A 13,424-nucleotide genomic window follows, 5' to 3' on the forward strand; every position below is an offset into this window, starting at 1 on the left:
CCCCAAAGGATGATTCGCCCTTCCCCCACACTGTGGCCCTCATGCTGAGAAAGGTGGCTGTGATGCCTTTTCAAGCACTATTGGAGTAAAGGAATGACCCAGGACCCATTTCCATCTGGGTCTGATGCTAGGAAACCTTCCATTGCACCAGGAAACCTGATTCCACCTGGTCTGAATAATCTGGATGGAGATGCTGGACAAGGACACTGGACAATCCACAGGAGGTGGCAGCTGATGACCCACAGGTGGCATTTTGTCTTGATTCATTGGCTGCAAATCATCTGGGCTCAGTCAGGGTTGGATGATGGAAAACAGAAGGGCTCTCTTAGCATGGAGTTGCTGGGGGAGGGGGGATGTTGGTGATTTCTAGGAAAAAGCATTGCAACTTCCTCTGGATTGGGCTGGAGGCCTCTCAGTGATGCAGGTGGGCAGTTTGAGGTGGGGACCTTTGCTTCCCAAAGGACCAGTACCTCACTCTGATTTTGTCTTTTGGAGGAAGGTGCATATTAATAAAAATGTAACATATAAAATGGATATATGTCTATCAGGTAGACATGTAGCTTGTTATTGCAACTCAGAAGGATTCTGGTAGCCCCTGTTCAGACAAACAAGTTTAATCTGAAAACTGTTGACCCAGGTTCCTTCTAGTAATGGAAATCAGAAGAACCACTTGGTTTCATGAATCCCTCTTTGGCATAAGCCAAAGATCTAAAGGACAAAGTGCCCAAAGTCATCTAGGTGAGATGCGTGGTATAGAAAACAAACCAACAAGCCTTTATTAAAAGGCAGAAGCTTTTGCGATCTGTAGCTCGCAATACACTTTAATTCACTTAGCCTGAAAAGGGGCTTCTGGCTTCCTCCTGCTTGATGCCTATCAAAGACAATGGAGTTTCTCATAAGCTGCCTGAGAAAAAAATTTCACCTGGGCTTCAGCTCGGTGTAGACACCCTCCTTATTCATCATTTGCTTCTGCCATACTGTGGAACAGAAAGGAGCATGTTTCCCCAGAAAAGCCAAAGAGGGTTTATTTATTCATGCCAGGTCACAGTGGCCCAACCATTTGTTTCCAGCTTCAAACAAATTAGCCAATCGACCAACCACCAAATCCTCCATTCTGTCAATGTTTTGCTTCCTCATGTAGGTGGCCATTCCGTTGTCTTCCTGGATGAAGGTAGTGAGATAAAGAGGGTGGATCAGGAAGCTTTTTGCCCCATTGACAGAAAGGATCCCTTGGGTTAGAAAAGGGGATCATAAGCAACCCACCTCTGCTGAAGGCAGAGGTGGGTTGCTGCCAGTTTGGCCTGGTTCGGTAGAACTGGTAGTGGACCGGAGCAGCTGAGAGCGAACCGGTACGGTGGCTTTTTTGGCCCACTCGCGTGCTCTATACCTGTTTGTCTAGCAAAAGGCAAATTGTGCAGGCACGCAAAGCATGCGGCGCCTGCGTGACCTCTGACAATCAGCTGGTTGTCGCAGGGATGGTGGAATGTGCATGCACGCTCAGCGCGAGTCAGGTGCGTGCCAATCACCGAACTAGTAGTGACAGTAAGTGCAACCCACCACTGGCTGTAAGGCAGGGTTCTCCAACCTTGGTGATTTTAAGACTTGTGGAATTCAACTCCTAGAGTTCCTCAGCCAGAGTTGAAGTCCGCAAGTCTTAAAGTCGCCAAGGTTGGAGACCCCTGCTGTAAGGTGTAAATCTGAGCGTTCTTTGTATTGGCTAAAAGATGGTTGTAAGATGGGTACGGTTGGGCCAGCCAAAAATGAGCTTTTCAGATTAGCCATGGTGCCTCCATCAGTTTCCCTTGGCAAAGACCATTGGTTATTGTTGCCCTTCATAGGAATCAGAGAGAAATATTTAGAATGTCACCTCTACTACATCTTTCTAGATCTGGCTGATTTTCTAGCAGGTGGCAGGGAAACATGATGGGATAGGTGGTCTTATCTTCCAAAGCCACTAAGCATACAATCAAGATGCAGAAGGGAAAAAAACATGCTTTCTTGGCCTTTCCCCCAAATTTAGTGTGCTTTTAGGTACTTCAACAGATTTGCATTTTTGTGCAGATCTTTTACAAAATGTACTTTTTATCTTCTCACTTCAGGAAAGGATGAATTTTGGCGCACAGGTGCATTTGATTTTCCTTCTAAAGGTCCTCTAAAGGTGTGAACTGGGCAATTCTATTAAAATTCAGATGGAACTAATTTCACTTCTGTCCTTTCCTGCTTCTGAGAAGATTCAGAGAGAGAAATGACAGCCTATTTTTTAGTGCAAGAGAGAAGGTTTCAAGTTCTTCTCCTAGGATCAAAAGAAGAATCCAGATGGAAAAATGAAGAATCAGTTCAAAGGCCCCTGTTAAAGCCACCGGCCCTTCATCCTCAGAAGGCTGCTACCCAAAATGTTGTGGAATACCAAGGAAAATAGATGCTCCTCAGTTGTTCTTCTCTGCATGAAAGCCCTATTGCTATTCTTGGCCACTCTCGTCATTGAGTTAGATATAGCCAAAGCTGTGGGGGAAACCCTACAGCCTGCAAATTTGATTTCCCAGATAGATTGCAACAGAATTCAAGTTTATTCTGATGCTTTGGAAAATAGGCTGACCCGCCTCTTCTTTGATGGACTGCCACAAAAAAAGGGGTCAACTAATTTTCCAAAGCACCAGAAGGCAGGACAAGAAGCAATGGATGGAAACTAATCAAGGAGAGAAGCAACCTGGAACTAAGGAGAAATTTCCTGACAGTGAAGATAATTTATCAGTGGAACAGCTTTGCCTTCAGAAGTTGTGGGTGCTCCATCACTGGAAGCTTTTAAGAAGAGGTTGGACAACCATTTACCTGGAAGAGCATAGGGTCTCTTTCTGGAGCAGAGGGTTGGACTAGAAGACCCTCAAGGTCCCTTCCAACTCTGTTATTCTTTGGACCCTTTTGAAATAATCTTCCCCTTCGTGCCTCCTCTCTTCCCTGACTTCACATGATTCCCCCTGTCCCATTGGGGCCTTTTTTCCTTACACAAAGAGTTGCTCAAACACAAAGTCTGATTCAATGGGGTTTTATTGGTTTCCCTTTAACATCTCAAGTGCTTCAGGTCATCCCACGGCATAGGCGGTACACGAATGTTAAACCTGAAAAAGCAGATGCGTGGCGAAACATCTACCTAGATACAGAGCCATCTTTTCAGGTTCTTGAACCAAGAGTGACATAAAATGCTCATCCGCTGGGAGAACTTTGGCAGGAATGGAGAGGAGGGGGCGTTTCTGCCCCTTACACCTTGACAAAGAGTGTTGAATATGCAAGAGAACACAGAGCCCTTCCAAAGCCCACCAAGATGGCTCAGAGCCACCTCTCTTCCTGCATCATGGGAGGGAATTGGATTCCAGGCTGTTTAATGCATGCACACAAGGACAGACAGCCTCACCCCCAGAGCCTGCCTCCTTCGGGGCATCCGGAAAGGAAGGAGGGGGGGCATCGCCCAAGTCTTTCAGAAGCACTCAGCTTCGTGTTTCCATGCTTGGATGGTTCCCAGATGCTACCTCTGGATTGAGGCTGTTTTCATGGTGAGGGGGGTGGGGGGTGGGTGGGCAGGGGAGGAAGAGCTATGGGGCCCCAGCACCACTTTCCACCTTCTTGATGGGCCTCCAAGCGGTCACCCCCAGAATCATTCCCGGGGTCCCTTGGCACAAGGCCAAGCCCGCTATTCCATCTTGGCATCTGAACGAAGAGGACGGGTTCTTGAGGGCCCCCTGTGCATTCAGACCCAGGCCACAATCACTCGGCCAAACAACTGGCAGTTTAGGATGTGGCACCCTAAACAGCATCTGGTTCAGATCTAGGCTGCCCACGGGCAGGGAGCACAGCGAGGGTTACTCTTTAGAAACAAGGTTTTGCTGGTTACGCCATCGAAGGGGAGGGTGGGTCACACATGCAGTCTCAATGATACACCTCTGTACACACACGGCATCTCCAGCGGTCTGATCCAAGGCCATCCAGGGACAGGTTGGGCTCAGACAGGAGTGGTTCGTCTGTTGGCGGGGTTGTTATGCAAAGATTCCTTGAACTCTTTGGGCAGGGAGTTGTGGATCTGTAAAAAACCGTGATCTCTCTCTGAGTTCAGCAAAGTCCCAATAGTCACCTTGGAAGGATCTCTGGAAAGAGTGAACATGGAGATGTCGGTGGACGGGATGGTGTTAAAGCCTTTGCCGATGGGGGACAGGTCCCTCGACCGCGGCTCGGTGGAGCGGGAGCTGGATCGCCGTCGGAACCGGTAGCGATAGGTGGGCAGGCGGGCAAAGGTGGACTTCTTCAGGAGGGCCACGGAGTGGGACTTGGCCCGGATCTGGCGGTGCTTCTCGATGTACATGTGGACAGCAACAACACCGACCATCTCGGCAATGATGAAGGAGAGGGCACCAAAATAGAAAGACCACCCGTAGGAATAGCTCTTCTTGGAGTCACTCTGCCCAGGGTCTCCTGCGTTGGCCGAGATGTAAACTATGATCCCAATGATGTTGCTGAGCCCTGAAAGGAAGAGCAGAGAGCAAGGCAATGTAAGTTGGGTCTCTGGCATCTGAAAAGAGATACAGTCCAGCTCAGCATCTGCTGTCACTTTGCTCGCTGTCCTTCTGATGCTCTCAATCAATGTTTGTAAACCTTGGCAACCTTAAGATTCTGGACTTCAATTCCCAGAATCTCCCAGCCACTCTTTACACAGATAAACTGCAGACACCTTTCTAGCATCGGTACTATAAATAGGCCTGCAGGATTTCCTGAGAATTTATAAATTTCCATTATGCAATCCATAATGGAATCCATCACCATTTAGAGTGGCAGAATGCAACCACAACCGGCAAAGTGTTCAAGCCTGAAAGCAGGGTGCCTGGTGTTTCTGGATCCAGGATCTATTTAGGATCATCCTCCGTCATCCAGACTTTCCTGGCAATTATAGAGACCCAACAAAGTGCTTCTGTTGTGATGCCAGAACCAGGTGAATGATATTTCCTGGTTATTTTTGACACTGGGAGGGAAGTCAACCTACAGTAGATATCAGAGGTGGGTTGCTGCCGGTTCGGCACGGAATGGGCAAACCGGTACGTAGTAACAGTGCGCAGAAGCATCACGCACAAGCAAACTGGTAGTAAAAATAATAGAAACCCACCACTGGTAGTGCATCTGTCTTGTGCAAACTTTTTAAGGGCAGCAACAGATCCCTCATTGTGGGAAAGTTCATCTGTTGGAACCAAAGAAGGAATTGGATCTCTTTATCCTTTTGTTTTCAACATAGTGTTAGCAATGGTCACCACCCATAATTGCTCTGTGAGGGAGCTTAGTAGTTCTTAAATATGATAAATAAATAAATAAAAATTCAAGTGACATCAAGAGGAACAAGAACAAGCAATGGGTGAGACACCTTAAGGCCAGGGTGGGCTAGCATCTCCCAAAATTGTTTTTTTAAAGGTATCTGGTTTTTCTTTTAAAAAACTGCAGAGGTTCAGACTCGGAATGGGAGAAGCAACAGGAAAAACACAAGATGGATTTCAGGGCCCTGGTCTCAGGTTGCTGTTGCTAAATGCCAGGTCTGTGATTCATAAAGCTCCCCTCGTCCGGGACTTAATATTAGACGAGGGGGCAGACCTGGCATGTATTACTGAAACCTGGCTGGGCCACGAGGAGGAGTCCCCCTCTCAGAAATGTGCCCAGAAGGGTTTCAGATGCTCCACCAACCACGACACCAGTAAAGGGGTGGGGGAGTGGCAGCCATCATCCGAGAGTCACTAGTCCCTCGTGGGATCCCTGCTCCGGAGACTGTCGGGTGTGAGTCCCTTCTGGTGAGGGACTCACACCCGACACTGGGTGAGATCATACGCCGGCATGGGATTAAATACCATCAATATGCGGACGATACCCAATTGTATCTGTCTGCCTCGTGCCAACTCAGCGAAGCAGTGGAAGTGATGTGCCAGTGCCTGGAGGCTGTCAGGGTCTGGATGGGAGCGAACAAGCTTGCACTCAATCCAGACAAGACCGAGTGGCTATTGATGTTGCCTCCCAAGGATAGTCCAGATATTCCATCCCTTAGCCTGGGGGGTGAAATCTTACACCCCTCAGAGAGGGTCCGCAACTTGGGTGTCCTCCTGGATTTGCAGCTGACATTAGAACACCATCTGTTGGCTGTGATCAGGGGAGCTTTTGCCCAGGTTCGCCTGGTGCACCAGTTGTGGCCCTACCTGGACCGGGAGTGCCGTCGACCGGACAATGCCGGCTGGCAGCCCCTCGGGGGAGGGCCTTCTCTGTAGCTGCTCCGGCCCTGTAGAACTATCTACCCATAGAGATCCGGACCCTTCCCACTCTCTCGGCCTTCCGAAAAGCCACTAAAATCTGGCTATTCCGGCAGGCCTGGGGCTGACTTCATGAACGAGGTCCAGCCCCACCTAGACGGAATGTATGGTGTGTTGTTTTTAAATTTGTTTCTCTTTTTCTATTTTTAACTCTTATCTTTTATCTTGTTTTTGTAAACTGCCCGGAGTCCTACGGGATTGGGCGTCATATAAATTTATTAAATTACTAATTACTAATTCAGTTATGAAGATAAGACAGTGTTCCATGGATGTGATCTTAAAGGTGTGGAAAACTGTGATTAGACGTGAAACACATGTAAAAGGCACGTATAAAAATTCTGATGGCAAGATAAATATGATATTCTTTCTGGTCCCTTTCATGATATATGCACAGCTCCACATCTGACTCTGTGAAATCCCTGTTTTCTAAGCCTGGCGATTCAATATTTATTTTTACTTTTGCAGTTTCTTTGCAGCTTCTTAATTATAGAGCCCATAAAACTGACCTCATGTAATACTTTGATGTGCTTTCCCTTGTCTAGCTTCACACAGGCAAGTCCAAATATGATTGCTTTACTTTATTACATAAACCCAGTCGTGGTAACTGCAGGTTGTTATTAGGCCTTTACTGCTAAGAACAGCCAATTGCAGCTCAAGGCAATAAACCATGGTTGAAATAAATTATGACTTACTGTAAAGCAAAAAAACAAATTGTGGTTTATTAAAACAAACCATTAATGAGTGAGCCTTATTTTCTCCCCCTTCTGTATCTTATCTGTGTATTGTTTTGTAATCCATTTCTATTGTATCTATATGGAAAATGCTCCAATATGAAATCAGAGTACTTAATGTTGCAAGCTTATATCATGGTCCCGATCCAGGCTGGTGTCAACCATTGTGAACTGCGTGAAAACGGGACTCACCTGCAGAAACAAAAAAGATTCCTGCGCTCAGGATGACGTTGAGTTTGCTCTTGTAAAACTCACTGGCCGCCACACAGAGACCCCCAAAGAACAGGAGTCCCACACTGAGGAGGGGGAAGATGCTGGAGGCTCTTACAGCACCTGGAGGGAGACAAGAAGAGTGTTGGGGTCTGGAGAGGGCAGTTGCAGCTGACCAAGGGCGGCTGGAGACTATCCCAGGGAGGGCAGCAGCCTCTGCAGAGGCGCCAAGAGGACAGCTGCGACCGTGTAGTGAAAGCCCATTCTGCAGGTGTCACACACGCCTAAAGACTTCCATTGTGGCTGCCATCTTGACTTTTTCAGGCACTGTCCCTGCATAGAGAAATCAGACTGTTTGCTCTCTCTTTCAGCAGAGCCACCTGGCCGCTTGGAGGTCACAGCACACCACCTGTGCTGGGTTTGAGAAAAAGGCTAGAGAAGAGGCACTCTTTGGATTATCTGCTCTGACAGGAGGACAGAGTTGGAAGGGACCTTGGGGGTCTTCTAGCCCAACCTCCTGCTCAAGCAGGAACCCTGTGCCAGTGGTCCCCAACCTGTGTGGCTTGATGGCCTGGCTCAGGGGTGGGTTCCTACTGGCGTTGGTACCAATTCGATGTGTGTTGCTTGCACACGCGCAATTCACTATAAATTGTTCTGCGCATGCACAAAGACCCTGAAAAGCTATTAAAAATCATGCTGGCAATGGCAGAGGAGACCGGGGAACCAGTTCTGGGACGTGGCCAGCCTGGGTTGCGGTTGGTTCTGCGACCCAGGCCAAATTATCACTACCGGTCCGCCCGAACCGGTACAAACCGGTAGAAACCCACCTCTGGCCTGGATGGTGGGGAGGGAGGGGGAACTGGGCTTCATGAGAAGCGGGCCAGCCCACATATATTTGCGCACAGCTGGACTCCCACAATGCACACGCAGCTTGACTACAAGTTGAGCTGCCTGCCCCTGTGTGGGTGTGCCAGCCCACTGCTCATGCAGCCCAGTGGTGGTGGTGGTTGGGGACGCCTGCCCTGTAGCATTCCAGACAAATGGTTGTTCAATCTCTTCTTTAACAGTCTCCAGTGTTGAAGCACCCACAACTTCTGGAGGCAAGTTGTTCCACTGATTCATTCTTCTAAGTGTCAGGAAATTTCTCCTCAGTTCTAGGTTGCTTCTCTTCTTCATTAGCTTCCACCCATTGCTTCTTGTCCTGTCTTCTAGTGGTTGACTCCCTATTCTTTATGGCAGCCTCTCAAATATTGGAAAACTGCTGTAACAAAAATTAAAAATGAAGGCAATCTTCAGTAATCTCGCTGCTTTAGAAGGAATGCAGTGCTTAGAAAAGGGTTTAGGGTCCCTGTTTCAATCTTAATTTCACCTCCCCCCCCAAGAAGATTGGTGTGGTTGCCTTTCCTGACTGAGTCACCCACCTCTTGCCCCACCAGGACCCCTGAACTTACGCAAGAGATACTCAGCCGCATCCTGTTCATAATCAGCATCTTCTGGGAAATGGTTGATCTGCTTGCAGATTCCTCGGAAGGTCCCTGTGGGGGGAAAGAGGGGGTGGGGATGTAAAACTCTCAGAAGCACCAGGATGCTGGACCAGACCAGCCATGGCTGACAAGGCCTCTGCATCTTAGGATGATGGGGTCCCTCGGCCTGCTCCAGCAGTGGAGAAAGAGGATGCAGAGCCACCATCCATCCTCCCAGATCCAGGCCATTCTACAACCCTGCCCAAGGTTAACGTCCTGCCATGCCTGCTTTTTAACCAAGGAGGTTGAGCTCCAAGCCGTTCACAGTGAGCTCTCTTGTACAAGGAGGGTCTCCTTGACGTTATCACCCACCTCTTGCCCTTTTGGCAGCCCACAGGGGTTGTACAGAGTCCTCCTGTGCCCCACCACAAGGACAGGCAGAGAAAATGGACCTGTATCAACCCCTGAAGGTGGGCAAGCATCCCAAAAACGTGTCCAGAATTCATTTAGCTGCCGATTCCCCATTCAAAATGTTAAACTCTCCTCCTGGAGAATCTATTGTAATTGTTTTAAAAGAGTTCAATAAAATGAGACAGAAAGCTCTGACATACAGACAGATCTGGCCCTCTAAATCACCCCCAAGTGCAAAGGTCACCCCTGGCACAATTCATGCAGTTCTTAGCCTATGGTGGTGTGGGCTGTTTACATCTTGGGTTTTACATTCCAGGGTTGCCTGAGATGGGCTGAATTTAACATACTGTAAACATACATACGTATATACTGTACACACACACACACTCCTTGAGAGCATCATGTCAGTCCATCCCCTGCTGGCCGGGCTCCTTCTGGATTATCACCCCCATCACATACTCCTAGCTTTCCGGCAGAGTGGTTCCTCTGCTTAATATTAATTCCTTTATTTAAATTGATATTGTTGTTGTAACAGGATTAATCCCTCGAGGAGACAGCAAAGTTTGGCAATCTCTCTAAAATTCAATTGAAATTGGGTTAAGGAAGCTGAAAGCAAAGGCAGGCTTACCTCCCCACCAACCTCCTCCCTCATCCCCAGTCACCCTAGTGCAGCTGGATTGGCCCCAGGGCTAGCAAAGGCCTCTGTGCTTGGTTTGAGTACCTGGCCAGAAACCTTCTGGTAAGCAAGTGCAGTTTTATTTTTAATAACACAAATCTCTAAGTTGCTCGCAAGCTTGAGCTGCTTCCCCTGTTGTAACATCTGTCCTTGTGTCTCCCCGCTCTCCCTGCAGATGGGATTGGTTTTTGCTGTGCAGGTAACATCTGCCTACTTGGAGTCATAATCCACAAAACAATGACAAACCAAATCATAGATGTTGCTGATTTCCTAACTCTGGTGAGCCCTGGAATGATCCTGCCCTCAGGTTGTGGCAGCTCCCACCTTCATAGACTATTCACCTTGGACAGGTTTTAACAGATTAACAGAGTTGGAAAGGACCTTGTAGGTCACCTAGTCCAATCCCCATCCAAGCAGACCCTACACCACTTCTGACAGATGGCAGTCCAGTCTCCTCTTGAAAGCTTCCATGGATGAAGCTCCCACAATTTCTGAAGGCAACTTCTATTCCATGAGTTGATTGATCTCACTGTCAGAAAGTTCCTCCGTCTTTCTAGGTTGAATCTCTCCTTGATCAGTTTCCATCCATTATTCCTTGTCTGGCCTTTGAGTGCTTTGGAGAATAGTTGACCCCCTCCCCTCTGTGGCAGTCCTCCAAACACTAGAAGACTGCTATCCTGGCTCCCCTGCTCCTTCTCTTCACTAGGCTAGCCGTGCCCAGTTCATGTGCAGCAATCAAGCTCCTGCATCAAGACAAGAGATTCTCTGGGGCTGGAGGTGAAGGCTGCCCTGTGGTGGGGTTAATTCTCCACATCTTGAGCAGTTGCCTGACCCCGTTTCTGGATGGAGCGCCAAGGTCTTCTGCGCATACTAATTGGGCCTCTTGGCCCTGGCTGCCTAGCACTCACTTCCGTTGAGGTCCTGCTTCTGGATCATCCTTTTTGGCCATCTAATTTAATTTGCCCTTGGGCCAAGGAGACAATCTTGCTCAAGCCTGCGTCCCATGATCGTGATAACAATGGACAAAGTTGCACAACAAACTTGCCCCTGAACAAATCAGGCCAGCGAACAGCCATGTTCGTTCCGGAGATCGTGGCGGTCAGCCTGGGGCTGTGTTGGCAGGACTTAGAGGCCGTCTTGGGATCACTCTATAATTTAATAAAGGAGGGAAAAACCACCCAAATAAAGTGCTCTTCCTCCGCTTGAATTCACCTATTGGTTTGCATCCCCCGCCTTCCCAGTGGCCTTCTGCAGAACGAGGGCTAATTGCAATATGAGTAATATTGTCTTGTAAACAGTTCAATCTCTCTCCCCCACCCCCACCCCGTTAATTGTGTGGCAATGTCTGTTATGACTTCTTAATGAGCCTACAATCTAGCCATAGTGGCTTTTAAGCAGAGGAGTCTTCACTTACTTGCTGCATCGCTATGATCGTGATTTGGGCACTTGACAGTAGGCTCAAATTATGATGGTTCTAGGATCATCTTTTGCGACCTTCCTTCTGGCTTCCCTCTAGCAAAACTGGCAGGGAAGTTGCGAGTCACTCTGGTAAGATGCTCACACTCTCCTTCACCTGTAGCAGCCATTTACCTGCCTGCCAGGCCCCTGGACTCACTGAATGATCCACAAACCTTGTTAAACCACAGCAACCGAGGTCTTCCTATTGCTGAGTGATGCAATCACATTCGGTTGGGTTTTATGACTGCATCATTTAGGGACAGGAATATCAGTTCCAATGCCTGTTGTTAATCAAGGTAACTGCAATGGCAGCCAATTGGCCATGGTTAGAGTTCACCCTACCTAGGAAAAAACCTGGCCACAAAGCAGCCTCCAAATTAATTCTGATGTTAAGGTGCACCAGGATGGCTCCAGTTCTCACGCAACCTCTAGGTGTGGAGCTGGGATGAAATTCGGTAGCTTCTGACAGGTTCTGGAGAACTGGTAGCGGAAATTTTCAGTAGTTCAGTAGTTCGGCAAATACAACCTCTGGCTGGCCCCAGAGTGTGTGGGTGGGGGGAATGGAGATTTTGCAATATCCTTCCTCCAGGAGTGGGGAGGGAATGAGGATTTACAGTATCCTTCCCCTGGAGTGGGAAGGAATGGGGATTTTGCAATATCCTTTGTCTACCGTGGCCACCAAGCCACGCCACAGAACTGGTAGTAAAAAAAATGAATTTCAACACTGGTGTGGGGTTTGGTTCTTAAAGTAAAGCTCAAAACCTGCTGCCTTCTTTAAACAGTTTTGACTGGGTCATGGCCCTGTGACAGCTCGTCTTCAGCTCCCTGCATTTAGTGCTGCTGGAATCTGCATTGGTATTTTCTCAGTATTTCTTTTTTTTATCGTCACTAAAATAACCATCCTGGCCCCCTCCTTCTGCCTACACCACAGTCGCTGTATCCACTGACATTTCAGAATGCCAGCATTGAGATTTGGGTTAAGTTTCACATCTTTGATAGATTGATTTTTTGCGGGTCCTCATTGGGGAGCAGCATCTTCTTTAAGCAGTTGACATCAAGGGCAGGGCTGTTATCAGTGGTGGCAGAAATATTCCAAGGCAGTGCAGGGCATCGTGCCAAATGTCTCCTCTATGACAGCGGGATAGGCACATGGTTTTGGGGAACCCTGTTCATTCCCTTGCAAGAGCCCACCCAGCCACTGAAATAGTAAATTTCTGTGAATTGACTAGTCTAAAGAAAAGAAGAATCAGGGGTGACCTAATAGCAATATTCCAGTATTTGAGGGGCTGCCACAAAGAAGGCGGGGTGTCAATCTATTTTCCAAAGCCCCAGAGGGCAGGAGAAGAAACAATGGATGGAAACAGATCAAGGAGAGAAGCAACCTGGAATTAAGGAGAAACTTCCTAATATTAAGGACAATTAACCAGGGGAACAGCATGTCTTTGGAAATCGTGGGCGCTTCATCCCTGGAGGCTTTTCTGAAGAGACTCATCTCCTGCTTGATCAGGGGACTGGACTAGAAGACCTCCAAGGTCTCTTCTAATGTGTATTCCATTCCATTCACAATGGAATGCTAAATGACTTTTAAGAAACATAAATGCCTGTTTGCAGCTTAGCCAGTGTTAAAACACCAAGACCCTCACAGCCCATTTATCATTCAGGCAGATGCCAGCGATGTGGCCATGGGGGCAGTGCTCTTGCAATGAAATTAATAGTCTGCCCTACAACCGTGTGCCAATGCTTCCAAAAAAATCCAGCGAGACCGAACAGTGGTGGGTGGTCTGTGAAAAGGAGGCTTATGTAGTGCGCTGGGCGCTCCTAACTTGGTGGCATTTCCTGGAAGGGGATAAAACACCTTTTGAGGTGTGGACTGATCATAAGAACTTGGAAGCCCTGAAGCCCCCAGAGCAGATCCGCTGGGCTCAATATTTTCACTCTGTCAATTTCACCTTGCGGTGTGTCCCAGGAGGGGAAAATTTCCTAGCAGATGCTTTGTCCAGAGAGCTGCAATGTAACAGCTCTAAGCCAGAAATGATCCATTACATCCTGCCACCTTGCAGTACCAGCAACAGGGGTGGGATTCACTTACTTTCCCTACCAGTTCGCAAATATGAAAGCATGCATCCATGCATGTGCCTGGCCTTCCGTG

The 13,424-nt window shown here is 48.1% G+C and overlaps 1 protein-coding gene across 1 annotated transcript in view; it reads right to left on the reverse strand.

Annotated features, from left to right (window-relative positions):
- Window positions 1-3,952: 3,952 nt before the first annotated feature.
- The window catches only part of CACNG3 (calcium voltage-gated channel auxiliary subunit gamma 3), an 85,135-nt gene continuing 75,663 nt past the window's right edge, over window positions 3,953-13,424 (reverse strand). Inside the window, exons 2-4 of the mRNA XM_032231285.1 lie at window positions 8,719-8,802; window positions 7,250-7,390; window positions 3,953-4,509 (exon numbers count right to left, since the gene is read on the reverse strand). Coding sequence (XP_032087176.1) covers window positions 3,995-4,509; window positions 7,250-7,390; window positions 8,719-8,802 — 740 coding nt within the window. The 3' untranslated portion in view covers window positions 3,953-3,994. The remainder of the gene's footprint in view (window positions 4,510-7,249; window positions 7,391-8,718; window positions 8,803-13,424) is intronic.

Source organism: Thamnophis elegans, chromosome 14 (assembly GCF_009769535.1).
Source record: "Thamnophis elegans isolate rThaEle1 chromosome 14, rThaEle1.pri, whole genome shotgun sequence".
In the NCBI taxonomy this organism is placed as follows: Eukaryota; Metazoa; Chordata; class Lepidosauria; order Squamata; family Colubridae; genus Thamnophis; species Thamnophis elegans.